This window comes from Ischnura elegans, chromosome 9 (genome assembly GCF_921293095.1).
Source record: "Ischnura elegans chromosome 9, ioIscEleg1.1, whole genome shotgun sequence".
NCBI classification, from domain to species: Eukaryota; Metazoa; Arthropoda; class Insecta; order Odonata; family Coenagrionidae; genus Ischnura; species Ischnura elegans.
This window is the reverse complement of record NC_060254.1, coordinates 111544599-111558550: the sequence shown is the minus strand read 5'-3', so window position 1 is coordinate 111558550 and position 13952 is coordinate 111544599. Positions and strand designations below refer to the sequence as shown.

Below are 13952 nucleotides of genomic sequence, written 5' to 3'. Positions count from 1 at the left end.
GGTTGTTGTCATAAATAAAATTAAGCCGCAATGAACTGGTTGCCTTTAAAAATTTCTTCCGCTGTATATAACTAGAAGTTCTTATTTCAGTTCCAACTTGTTTAGTTAAATAGTTTAGCTACGGTTTCAAGTTCATGTTCTGGAAAACTCTAGGTAAATTCTTGAAACAACATAGGCTGGAATAATTTTGCTGCAGACAAATAGTCCAAATTATTAAAGCGATCCTCAATTCCCGTCATAATTACATCGCAACTTTCTTAGCCACCACATTTCTTCTATCTTCAAATCGACTGTTTCGAACTCGACTCGGTCTCTGAAGTCGTATTATTGGTATTTTTGGAATCAAGTTCTGAAGAGTTTCTAATAGTTTGGATAGCAAACTTAAATTCGTCTACATAAATCAAGGCCTTTAAGCAATCAATTGTTCTGTGCTGTAGTTCATTGTTCAAAATGTCACAATGAGGCAAAATTTTATTGAATAAAGTTAACCAAAAATTGAAATCGTCGTCTTTGATAAAGTGATTTTGAATTCTGAATCTGTACGCACTATCTAATTGGACTCTTATGTCAACTTTGCATAACACGGCATACTCAATGCAGGCATTAATATGTTTTTCACTCAATTTATGTTTTTTGACTTAATCATTTAAATGTTTTAAATCCGAGACACCATCCACTGTCCATGCACGGTCTGCAACTCTCATTACCAATCAAGGATGAAAATAAGAATGTTTGACTTTGCACCAACACAACCAATCAGCATAGTTGTACAAATTATTGGAAATTTTCCGAACGAAACCGTTTCGTGCTTTAGAGGCCTTTTGTTGTTGATTTACATTTAGTATAGGCCCAGGGGGGGGCCTAAATTCTTGAGCTCGATCCTATGTTCCAGGCCCTTAATTCCATTACTAATAATAAAATTCACATTGTTGGAAACAGACGAGGCCATTATGAATCACTGATGCTCTAAACAATCACTAAACCTAAAACAGTAACAATCACTAAACCGTTTAACTCAACTGCAACTACTTAGGCCTATTTACACTACTTCGATAAAATAATTCACACACCATAAGTCAACTGGTCACCAAAACAAGGTATGCAGCAACACTGCAACACCACAGAAGAGGGACCTACTTTTTCCGTAAGTGAGGAGGTACTAATACTTATAGCCTTTAAAAAAGAAAAGGACTCTTATGATTGCGTTTACTTAATAAACAAGGGACGACACAAAATAGGCCGACGAAAAATACGACCAAATAGGTGCCTGGATACAGAATTGGGATAATTTTTCTCTAAAACAAAAACGAGCACTGTTGATTAATTCAAAATTGTCTTCTTGAATGTACACACAGCACTAAGAAACTTCTTAATCGGCAATTACGCGCAGTTAACTCCTCGAAAATGATGTCTGAACTCATTTCACTCCGTTCTTTCCGAGAGTCTTGCAGTTACTATAAGGACGACTCAAGGGAGATAGAAGTCGTGGTCCACTAATGCTGATTCAGCTGAGGGACGAATTTAATGTCAGCATAGGTATGAAAAAAAAGAGGTCACGGACCATCTCCTTTAGTCTAAGATTCACATGTGGTAAACATACGGGCCACACTTGGAATAACCGTGTCTTCGAAATCATTGCCATGATAAAATAGAAAATCAATTCTAGATCGTAAAAGAAGATGACTCTGAGCCACAGATGGGGGCTGTAAGGATCTCCGCACTGATATGAACTCTTCGAAGCCACTTAAATCAGACCCAAGTGGACATTTTCCGTCAGACAGCTACCGCTCTGCCGCTGAGGAATTAGGTGAACGTGAACTAATAGAACAAGGACGGCTAGAAAAATAATGAACCTGCACACAAAAGGTGCATTGCACGCGGCACTTCTTGACATTCATTGAATGACTCTATTTAAAGTCAAGTTTTACGGGTTAAATCATGTTCAATCCTTCACCCTATCACGCACGCGCCTATTTCCAAATATTATAAATCAGTGAGGAATGTTACCTGATTTTTCCTAATACTGCAGGTCTTTTGATAAATTTATCTGAAAAATAGGTACCGCATTTCTAATCACCGGGAAGATAGGACTACATTGTAAAGGCCTAAATATTATAATATTAGTTTCCCCAAGGTTCTTGAAATTCGTAATCATAACAGAACTGTGGCAATACTCGAGAATAGTTTTCCTGCGTCAATACGGCCTTCAACTGGTTGGATTTTATGTGTTCCGGAATTGAAACACCCAAAAACGCAAGCATAATGGGATAATTTCTTTTCTGTAACAATACCTACCAGTAATTTAAAATTAAAATCGTATAACTACACCCAGTACAGTGACCATTCGGACTCCGTAGATACCTAGTAGACGCCAGATTATACTCACTCGTCGCTCTGCGCATTCTCGGACGTCGTCCCAAGACTTCCATAAGGCATAAGGTTAGACGCGTCATAGCACCAGCAGCCCCCACCACTACCACTCTCCATATAACTGTATGGGGATGGATTGGGACGTTCTGGCCAGCCCCCCACGGCTACTAATACGAACTTCTCGCGCTATTTTTTCGTGTTTTTCCTACACTTTCGATGAATGCGACTGAAAAAACACTTATTAATTAGATGTATAATTATAAATTAATGGATGCTTATTTTTTCTACTTTTTCAAATATTTGGGAGGGGCGGCGTCCGAGAGTCCTTATGGGCAAGCCGCCACTGGGTATACATACTTTTTACTCTGTAAAACGACTAATTTATCTTTCTCTCTACTTTAATTTAAGATGTTTACGTGAATATTAAGCAAGAATGAAATTCGCGTGGAAAGAAATCACATGCCTCAGATGGGATGCGAACCCGGGTCTCCCGATGGCCGGTCAGGAATGCTGTCACTTGCAACACCAAGCCACAGTCTCTAGATGCGAATATCAGAACAATTGACGCATTTCATCCGCATTGTATTTGCAACTTTCAACCCGTGCGCGTGCCTTCGTGCGAAGTGACGTGTCTCATGCAGACGTGTCGTTTCGTTTGGCTAACTTTGACTTTTCCACGCGAATTTCTCCCCCGTCACCTCTCTACACAGCGAGAAGAGCAACCCCAAAGACTTCGGAATTTTTCTTTCTCGTCCACGACAGATTTTCTGCCTTCTGATTATGTTTCTTCGTACTTTGCTAAATAAATATTTGATTTAAATCCAGTCACACCATCATTGATGTCCCAATTTGAAAAATTTGCTTTGTGCCAAATTTTTTTGATTGTCAGTTGTCCTTTGATCGCAGACGGAATGCAGATGTTTTATTTTTTTTACGACAGTGAATGATATTTCATGTGTAGAGGTTTGACATGTTCCTTCGTTTTCGGAAGATATCACGGTAAAGGTTCGCGGCTGTCTGGAGTCGCTCTTGTTTCATAAAATTAATACCGAATGCTTTTCCCATTTTTACAGCTAACAACTTACGTACAGCAGCTAGGTCATTTCAAGCCGACGAAAATGTATAATTTCGAATATAAATTCGACTAAGATGCCGTTTGGTGCTGTGCAAAGTGACTTTTCAGTGTCTGTGAAACGAATATTTTTCTCTCTCCAAAAGTACACTTTCTTTCACTGTTGGATGTCCCCGTGAAGACCACTGTTCGCTATTTCTTAAAATTGGTGCAGGATATTTTCCGTGCAAGCCCACTCCCGGCAGTTTCATCTCGTGGACTTGCATCATCACATGCTCCATTACGTGGATGTCGGACGGTCCCGTTTGATGCCCCCCCCCCCCCCCCCAACGGACCTCTCTCCTCCCCCCCCCCCCTCGTACCTCATCATATCCCAAAGGGCGTGATGGCACTCTGTCAGTGAGCTGCCTGCCGCCGTCTCTAGCGTTTGCAGTTAAGTCGATGGACGCCCGTGGGTTTCGCGACTTCGCCCGAGCGGCCGTGGACTACGTCGCCGACTACCTGGAGAGCATTCGCGAGAGGTGAGCGCAGCAGGGAGGGTGTGTGTGCAAAGGGGACGACGACCTACTTGACGAGGGACTCACTCGCTTTCTGGAGACCGCGAATTTGAGCGTGGAGAGGGCTCGACCGCTGCGCGTGTTGTCTCTCACCCCGCATTCACGTGCATTCACCGAAGTCGTCACTTGCGTCTCTGGCGGCAAAGCGATCCGAATTGTACGGGGGATTTAACAGGGGCTGACAACAGAACTGTGGATTCAATTAAATCGATCTCGTTGTATCACGGCTCTTGACTCGCTCAAAGAGGAAATATTAAAATCGTTCAATTGTATTAGGCTCAACTATGTGGAAGTTAATACTCGAAAATGGAAAGGAGACTTCGTTGATTTCCAATAATTTATTTTTAATAATCCGTACGACATGTTTCGAACCATAGAGGTCATTATCACGTACTTGATAATGGCCTCTATGGTTCGAAACATCACGTACTTGATATTGACCTCTATGGTTCGAAACATGTCGTACGGACGAAATAAATCAGTGGAAATCAACGAAGTCTTCTTTTCATTTTTGAGTATTAAAATCCTATGCGATCATGAGATCCAAGTTCCAAGCTTCTCTGAGTGCCGTCCCCCACGAGGGACAACGGGGTGGTCTGCACGGTTTGTAATTGTAAAGGTTAAATTGAAATTACTTTACAGTGCTCCTCCTCGCCATTGCTCTGCTAATATTGAAAATCTATAAATGGCTTTGCTCTCATCACCAGGTGCGTTGCGGACATTTTTGGAAATGGACGAGAATGTGCTGTCGGTGGCTAAAGAAATCGAAACTGGGCGGGAGTAAGTCCCCTCGACAGCGCAGGCGCGTGCAGCGAATCTGATGACATCTTGATATTCATTATCAAATATCAAGGTCGTATAAATACGCTTTTCACTGTTGATATCATGCATGCATTAAGTCGGCATTACTGAGATACTAATAAATATGGGAATATCTGTATTTAATGCTATAATTATAGCGCATTTTTTCATAGTTCTCCTCGAGCTCCTACGCTTCCTCGTTAGCGGCGTCAAAAACGAGACTTCATCTAAATCTACATAACACCCTGCGAGCCACCTCTAGGGTGTTTGGCAGGGGGTGATCAATCACCAGCATGCAGCATGCGATTGGACTCCCACATGCACACCACACGGTCCACAAAACATCACGGATACTAACAAATTATACTACCACACGCTGTTAGAAATAATAATAATAAACATTCAGAAACATGCATTAAGTTATCCATAAGTTATTAGGCTATACTACAAGTCATATAATCTATTTTGGAGTTTTATCGCTGCCGTTATAATCTCTTATTGATCGTGGAAAAAAAGACATTCTGAATCTGTCTATTCTACAGTCTATATCTCTTATTTTATTTACATGATCTCATCTTCCATAGTATATTGGCGTTCGTAAGATATTGCTAACTTCGTTTGAAAAGACACTGCTCTTGAATTTATCTGAAAGGCTTAGTCTATTTTTCAATCTACGGTCTGACAGAGATTCCATCGGAGTTTATCTAAGAGGTCAGTTACACTAACAAGACTATTGTAACAACTTTTCGCGGACCCGGCAGCTCTCCCATGTACAGTGTACACGTTCTAACGCAATTTTAAAGCCTATTTCACGAGGATGCTAAACACTGCCAGCGTATTCTAAATGAAGTTCTAACGAGAGAGAAGTAGCAAATTCCTCTCACTTTGTCGTCGCACTTTCCTAATATTCTATTTAAAAACCCCAATTTACGACTAGCATGACCTGTTATTTCCCGAAAATGTGTATTCTTCAAGAGACTGTGGAACAGATGGATTCAGATAGATGTCGGTTTTCCACGATTAATAAGAGACTGTAACGGCGGCGTTAGGACTTACTGATCGGTTGGTTGACTTGTAGTGCAGCCTACTAATTTATTTACTCCTTAATGCATGGTTCTCAATTTTCCTAGTGTTGCCAACAGCATGTTTAGCATGCTCGAGCTTCTTACGCGAATTATCTTCATGCGTAGTTGGCAAGTTTCGCTTTTGCATGAATGTGGAAGGATATTTCGTTAATATGCATAACATTTATATGCATTATACATTTGTACTATAACCGTGTGGTGCACATGGGGGAATTTTCTTGCATTCTGCATTCTGGTGATTGATCACCCCCTGCCAAACACCTCTGTAGGGGGCTTGCAAAGGAATATATAGTTGTAGATATTAGTTGGATTCTGTTTTCTTCCTAGGCCAGAGAAGAGCCTCGATAATAGCGTCAATGATATAAACCTTCTTTTACTGATTACCTATTTCAGATTTTTAATGACTTATTGAAGCCTTTACTTGGATATCTTTATTATCTTTAATGCAATTTCTTCAATTGCGGGAAGGTGATACTGCATTTAAATCTCTGCTGAAATATCCTTTCACCATTACTCAAGATACAACATTTTATTGGAATTGTGTTGAGTGAAATAAAAAAATGAATGGAATATCCATAAATTGACGTTCATGTCTCCTGCAGACAGCTATTTCTGTGCTCTCTAGGTCTCAGCGAGCAGTTTTTCATGTCGCGTCGCGAAATTACGATTAGGCATTACATCCATGATCTGTGTGGAGTTTCATTACATTTTCAAAATTCAAAACTATTTTATTATTCTCGTATTACAGACCACCTTACTCAGATGTAACATCAATGTTGGATTTTGAAACTCAAATAATCAGCATAGCATCCAAGTATCCTGAAAGAAACTTGATTGTAGGTGGAGATTTCTACATACCATCTATAGATTGGGAGACATATTCCTGGTGGGAGGAATGAAGTGATTTGCGAGGCTTTATTACACTTTTACAACTAAATCACTATTTCTAATAGCATCCGCACCAAACAGAGGAGAGAATATTCTTGATTTATTAGCGACAAATATACCTCATCAGGAAATAAACGTGGGCACTGTCGAAGGAATAAGTGACCATAGGGTAGTAACTGCAAAGTTTTCTCTGAATAGCGCTGAAAATTTTTAAATAAGAGCGTAAAGTTTTCATTTTTAAAAGAGCTGATTTTGATGGGTTTAGGAGTCATCTGAAAAATGCAATCCCCGCGTTAAAGATTCAATATTAAAGTGAAAAGTAGAGGGTACTTAGAAAGCTTTTCTTTCGCTCGTAACTTCGGGAATAAATAGCTTGCATCCATAGTAAAACAGTAAAAGAGGGCAGCGAACCAAGATGGTACGACGCGGAAGTGAGAAAATCATTGAGGCGACAGAGAGTATGCCATGCTAAAAAGAAAGAAGACAGCACGGATTTTTCCGCTAATGAACGCGAGCTAATAATTAAAAAATATAGGATGACTAAAGCCGCCACGAAGGAAGCGTTCAGGATTTCATTCACGAATTTTAAAAGAAGAACACTTGTATAGCAGTTACGGGATAACCCAAAAGCATTTTGGTCTTATGTTAGGGAAGTTCAAGGTAAACTATCTACCGTATGTTCGCTGAGGAACGATAATGGAGCTGTGTTGACAAGCAGTTACGATAAAGACAATTTATTAAATTCCTACTTCAAGAGCGTGTTCACCGAGCCTTCTGAGAACGCATCCGACACAGTTGACAATCTCTACATACGAAAGATGCCGCCTATTGACAATAGTACCTACGCACGGAATAGAAAACATATTGAAATAGCCCAGTCCCAATAAATCACCTGGTCCAGACGAAGTCCCTTCTCGCGTACATGGAGAACTAGCATTAGATATTGCCCCGTTATTGCAGTTAATTTTCAGTAAATGCATGAAACAACACGAAATACCTAATTACTGGAAAATTGCTAACGTAACGCCAATATTCAAAAGTGGAGACCAGCTACAGCTATCTAATGACAGCCGTTATCATTCTCGCCGATCTCATGCAAAGTCCTTGAACATATCGTAGTCAGCTCAGTAATGAAACACATAGACGCGCAAAACTTGTTAATGAGAACTCAACATGGATTCAGGAAAAGTAGGTCATTCGAAAACCCAGTTTGCGCTTTTCGCCCACGATATTTTAGTCTCCGAAGATGAAAAAATTTCATCAGACGCGATTTTTCTTGATTTCAAAAAAAGATAATGATTAAGTACAGTCGCTTTCAAAAAAGTCGGTCCGCATACCCGGCGCAGCCATTTAGGTTATTCTCCGAAGTCTCTCGACCTTGGCGTATTCCGTACCTACGCTTTCCTTGGGGTCCACTGGGGATCGATTTAACTGGATGACTCGTTGTGCAAATGGTGTAACTCGGTTACTTTGACCCTCGCCAAGAACCCCAAGCACGATTTCAAAGGTGGGAAGGCCCCGTGAACCACAGCCAAACAATTCCACCATCGAAAAAAGCAGCGAAGAATTTAAGGATTTTTCCGAGGATTCACACGCGCGAGGAACATGGAAGATTTTACGAATCACCCCGGCCGGCACCCTTTCCAACTTAAATTTAGCACTTCCATTCATAGGAATAGGGTGGTTTCCTATTATTTTTTTATTGCCTAAATCGAAAGATCATTACTCCTGAAGTGCGAATTACACACTCTTAGATTTTCGAATGCCGATATCTATTTTTCGTGATTAAACGAAAAGCGAAGATTTTCAAGCGCGCGAAAACGCGACGGCTAAGTAGGAATGATGGGAAAAGTCCGTATTACGTGTTTCTGGTTCCAGCTGTCGGCGTGTGAGATGACCTTGGGGCGAGGCTTGAGCGCTGATTCGACGCCGACTGCTAGCAGGTAGCTGAGTACCCTGCTAGCAGGTAGCGGTTGGCATAAATAGGGATTATTATTCCCCTATCAAACGAAGTAAACTTTCCGAACCTATGTATTTTTAATGTGTAATTATTAAGAGATGTTTCCCTGAGCTCTGCACCTCATGCATGCATTGGTAATTTCCGAAAATGTAAAACTCCTATCTACTCGTATAGAAACTAGGTTCCTGTGACGTCACGTGGAGTGGAATCGCATTGGCGCCAATCTGGCCTTTTTCAAATGAGGTTTAAGTTGACCGTTGCCATTCGTCTAAACTGGGATTTCTAAAACCAAATAATATGTATATTATGAATACACTAACAGTGGGAAAGTAATCGCAATTAATGCATTTCGTTTCCTTTGATGAAGGAAACTACCCTATTGCACTGTGCCCTTTCATTCTATCCATATGTATCCTTAATTTCATCTTCCCCCCCCCCACTTACCTAAAATCTCTCTACTACCGTTTCTGCATTTCTTTTACTCTCCGTCCATCTCACCTTTTCCGTTCTTTTATACTCACATCTTGGACGCCTTCACTTTTTCTTGTAACTTTTTCTTCTTTACCGTAAAGCGCTACATCCTAAGCAGTATAGTTGGTATATAATAATTATAGTTTGTATTAACCGCGCAGAAATGGTTATCATATACCCAACACGGATTAATTATATTTTATGAAAATTATGCACGCGAAGTTTTGTGTTAGTAGGGAAATAATCGGTATTGCTCACGTTTGAGACTCTCTTAGGTATTCATTACGTGAGTGTAAGTTCTATTATTGCTATGAAAGCATTTAATGTGGAGGATATAAACATGCATGATATCACCAGGCGCCAATGGCGACTCAGCAGAAAAAAGAAACGAGAAAGGGCTGCTTAGATTTGTGCTCTGGAACCGGGCGTCGGGGAAGTCGCGAAGGATTTAGGAATAGAGAAGAATGCCTCGGTGAGACTTGCGCGGACGGTGAGAGCAAGTCAATGTGGCCCTTCAAGGCACACAAGGCATAGGCAATACCCGAAGTTCGAGCTCAGCGGAAAACGTAGTTGCTCGCGCTGGTCGTGGGGACCGACTTTTGAAAGTGACTATACCTCACGGAAAGTAAATAATAAAACTGAAATCTTACGGTCTAGATGAAGATGTCGTTTCCTGGGTAAGAGAACTTTTGAGCGACCGCGTGCCTAGAGTGGCATCAGACGGTGCAGTCTCCGACGAGGTTAGAGTCACTTCTGGCGTCCCTCTGGGTAGTGTCATTGGCCCACTCCTATTCCTTCTTTATATCAACGAGATTAGTGGCATAGTTCATGATTAGCTACGATTAGCATGAATAGCTACGATTATTTGCAGATGACGATGTAGCTTGCAGGGAAATCCGTTCCAGTAAAGATAGGGATGAAATAACCAACTGCTGCTATCCAAGCGTGGTGCGATGCGTGGCAGTTAGAATTAAATTTGAAAAAGAAGCGTGATAATGAATTTCTGGAAAGAGAATAACCCCCCACAACATAGCTATAACATTCGGGGCACTGTTAGAGACTGTTAGAATTAGGCACCAATTAGAGACTGTTGATTTCGTGAAATATCTAGGAGTTAGACTCAATTGTTATCCATCGCGGAATAAACATACCGACTCAAGAAATATCAGGTCAAGCTAATCGTAAATTGGGTTTTGTTCAGGGATGGTCGGCTCGGATACCTCGGATCCAAATATCTGCGGATATTGCCTTTAATCGGATACATCGGATCCGAAGTCGCGGAAGACGTCGGATCTGGATCCGAAATTTTAAATTATAGCTTCAGTGAATGGAAAGGGCGGTAACAGTTCCGATTCTCTCTTTGAATGCGCCGTCGCATGCGATTATTATCCCTATCCCCTAGTTATGAACCGTTTTGTTTGAAAGCTATCGCAGAGGTTTCGTAGCAGAATTTCAGCCGTGGAAAATAAAAAAGGCAAAATACGACTGGCACATAGTGTAACTCTTCCCAAGAGATTGAACAATCATCGGGGGTTCTCAGCGTCGTAGGATAATAACCACATCAAAAGTAACTACATCATAGATGTCAGAAAACCACCCTCGGCCGTCCATCAGCCCGTTCTTCTGATGTTTTTTATCGTTTCCGAAATCACACACACCATAAATCATTGTCTTCTAAGGAAAATATCAAACTACACGAGAAAAATTGAGCATGTTTCATCCCTACCCCGTCTCACCAACTGACCTTTTTTGGCCTACCTGCTTCAATTCTACGTTTCCAGATGACAAATGCTAGGTGATTGCAGCCTTGCTGGGCCCGTAAATGTCTCGATATTTTCGACAATTAGATGACATGCACGAGATTTAAAAAAGAATTAGACCAAACGCGACGCAAGTCTTACGATATTTCTGTTTATTTTTCTGCTCTTATTAATTGCCACTAAGTTTTCTATTTACAATTAGACTAAACTAATATGCAACATTGTCCAAACAGCACAATTTTCAAAGAGACAAGTACAACATTAACCCCTCAAACAAGTAGAGACGGATCCGGTCGAGCACCTCATTGCACCTGATGTTAATGCTGTTTTAAACACTGTAAATTGTATTGCTGATTGCGCAGTTGCAATTTAATTTAATGATATACTGATAAAAATGTCTTTCATTGTGTAGTAACATTTCTATTGAGATAAGGAGAACCAATGTATGCCATGCGCGTGCCCTGTGGCGTGAAATTATCGCGGGGAAGTGCTTAATCCACCTCACCATACTGAAGCATTTTCAGGTGAAACACAAGTCGGTAGGCGATGAGAAAGTGACAAAATTCGGGGGAAACGTGCGTGAGGAAAATTAGAATTCAGTCGATGGCAGTGGGGTAGCCAGGAATTTCGTTAGAAGAGGGGGTCCAAAACCACGGGGGGAAATTTTTAAACAACAGGGTACAAAGAAGAGGGTTTCAAACTAATTTTAACAGCCTTATTAATCGAAAAAACTTCATTTTTCAAAGGAATCTCTTGTAAATTCATGATTTTTCAATATTTTGTTTTCTTTTATGAAGGAAAGTAATTTTTTTTATATTTCGGAGGGTCCGAACCTCCCGGACGTCCCCCTCTCGCTATATCACTTTACAGTGGTTTTATCCGAAGATTTTTCCTATTTTCATTTCCAAACCCATGCGTAACGGTTTAGGTCCTGAGCATGTAAAGATGTTTAAAAAACAACTCGAAAGCCTATAAAAAAGATTTTTAATATATAAAAATATTAAAATGTGTATGAAAATCTAAAAAGCGTTCCTTTGATTGTATATACCCAGAATAAACTTGAATAATTACTTCGTTTAATAGCAGGAATTTGAAAGCGCATTTGGATCCGAAAATATTCGATCCGAAAGATCCGGCTCCGAAAATAAAGGATCCGATTCGAATCCGGATCAAAAAAAAATCCTGGATCCGTCCATCCCTAGTTTTGCTAAAAGAATAGAAGAAGTGAGAGACGAGAAAGTGAGAGAAATTAGCTACTTCTTCCTCGTTAGACCAAGGGGTGGTCCTGCCAGGACGGGTGGTCAGCGATCGCCGAGGGCCCCGAGCTCAGAGGGTCCTCTCAGAGTCCTCAGAATGTCGATAATACCAAAGGTGCGTATACGAACCTTGGATTATACCCAAAATCGTTTTTAACTCTATGAGGGAGTAGTGTAGAGGACTGCCGCCCAGAGGACTCTGAGGGCGCCGAGGTTCGGGAGCGCCCTCCAACACTCGCGTGCGGGAGAGCGAGGTAATGACGTATGTGCGGCTGCAGGGCAATGCCTACCGTGAACCATAATTTTAGATCCGGTGGAGTATGTGGTTATCGCTGGGAAGTGCTGCTGCATATCGGAAGGAAAGCGAAACCAAGACAATCTGGGAGCTTCTGCCTTTACGCACGTGCATGCGACGAAAGTTTTTCTGTTTTGTCATCTTTTCTTATAATTTTAAAGACTAACCCATACTGAGATAAGGGAAACATATTATTAGTGACTACATTCAAACTAGTGGTTTTGAATAACCCATGTCATGGGCTAAATTTAAATACCAAACACAGCTCCTATATTGTTCTTATTTTCGGTTAGGGTTGAAAATGCTGCGTAATGTCGTTTTGGGGCAATTCCGTACATCTTGCATGGGGCAATACCGTGCAAGGCGCAAAGTGAACGATAATGCCCCATATAGTACCTATTATAACTTTTTTGAGCAACTTGAACAATGCTTATGTGAATTTTGAAGGACCTTTGAATGTGTCAGTTGCCAATCCTCCCAAGTACAAGCGAACCTCGATAGTCGGAACACCTCAACAATCCGAACGAACTTCATCAGTCGTGTCGTCAGTTTGTCTGTGCAAATGATGGATTATCATATTTTAATCCCACAATAAATCATTTAATCCTAACTAGAAAAGGATTATATTTAATTTTAGTTTTATATTAGCTCACTTTTATCACATTTACATAAGAAAGGGGGTTGGTATTATTTTAATTTTAATCTAAGCTATGTTTTACTTATTTCGATGACGGAATGAAACTTTAAATTACATTCTCAATCTTTATCCCCCCCCCCACAGTCTTTGCTATATCGTTCATCATCACAAGTTAAGGGCAATAGCGTTAAGAACGGTATTGCCCTGGCACTCTGGGCAATACCGTGCAGTGTTAAGGGTTTTGTAAAATAGGTTTACCACTCAAATTGAGTTAAATTTTCCAAATACGAATCAAATAATTGGTGGGAAATCGAATTTCCTTCAAAGTAAATCGATTTTCTCTTTTGCTGAAGTTTTCAGTTGAAAGATATAAAATAGAAATTCCTAAGTGTACGCTATTACCCCTCATACGCTAAGGCCAAATACGACGACGAGTTCGTGTGAATCTCCCTCGTGAGATGAGACCACGGTTGCAACCGCAGGTGCGACCGTGCATATATTACCGTGGGACTACTAAGGATTATGTGACATGCTATTTTCTTCACTCGTCCACTCTTCTCAAACTGGCGCATGTGCATCGTTGCCTGTGTTATGTCTTGTTTGCGAGAAAAGGAAGATATTTACGAATTATTTTGAAAAATTGCGTGAGTTTGCTCTCTCTTTTTTTAATTAGCATTAGAATGATTCATGTAAATTATATTTTTTAATATTTTTAATTTTTTCACACTTTTATTAACATTGAAGTGGTTGCATAATGAAGACAGAAATTTGGTCGTCTTTATATATTCATCCTTTTTGGC

General features: G+C 40.6%; 1 protein-coding gene across 1 annotated transcript in view; it reads left to right on the top strand.

The window, feature by feature from the left end:
• Window positions 1-3855: 3855 nt before the first annotated feature.
• Window positions 3856-13952, top strand: part of LOC124165590 (aromatic-L-amino-acid decarboxylase-like) — a 50978-nt gene continuing 40881 nt past the window's right edge. Inside the window, exon 1 of the mRNA XM_046543048.1 lies at window positions 3856-3963. Coding sequence (XP_046399004.1) covers window positions 3884-3963 — 80 coding nt within the window. The 5' untranslated portion in view covers window positions 3856-3883. The remainder of the gene's footprint in view (window positions 3964-13952) is intronic.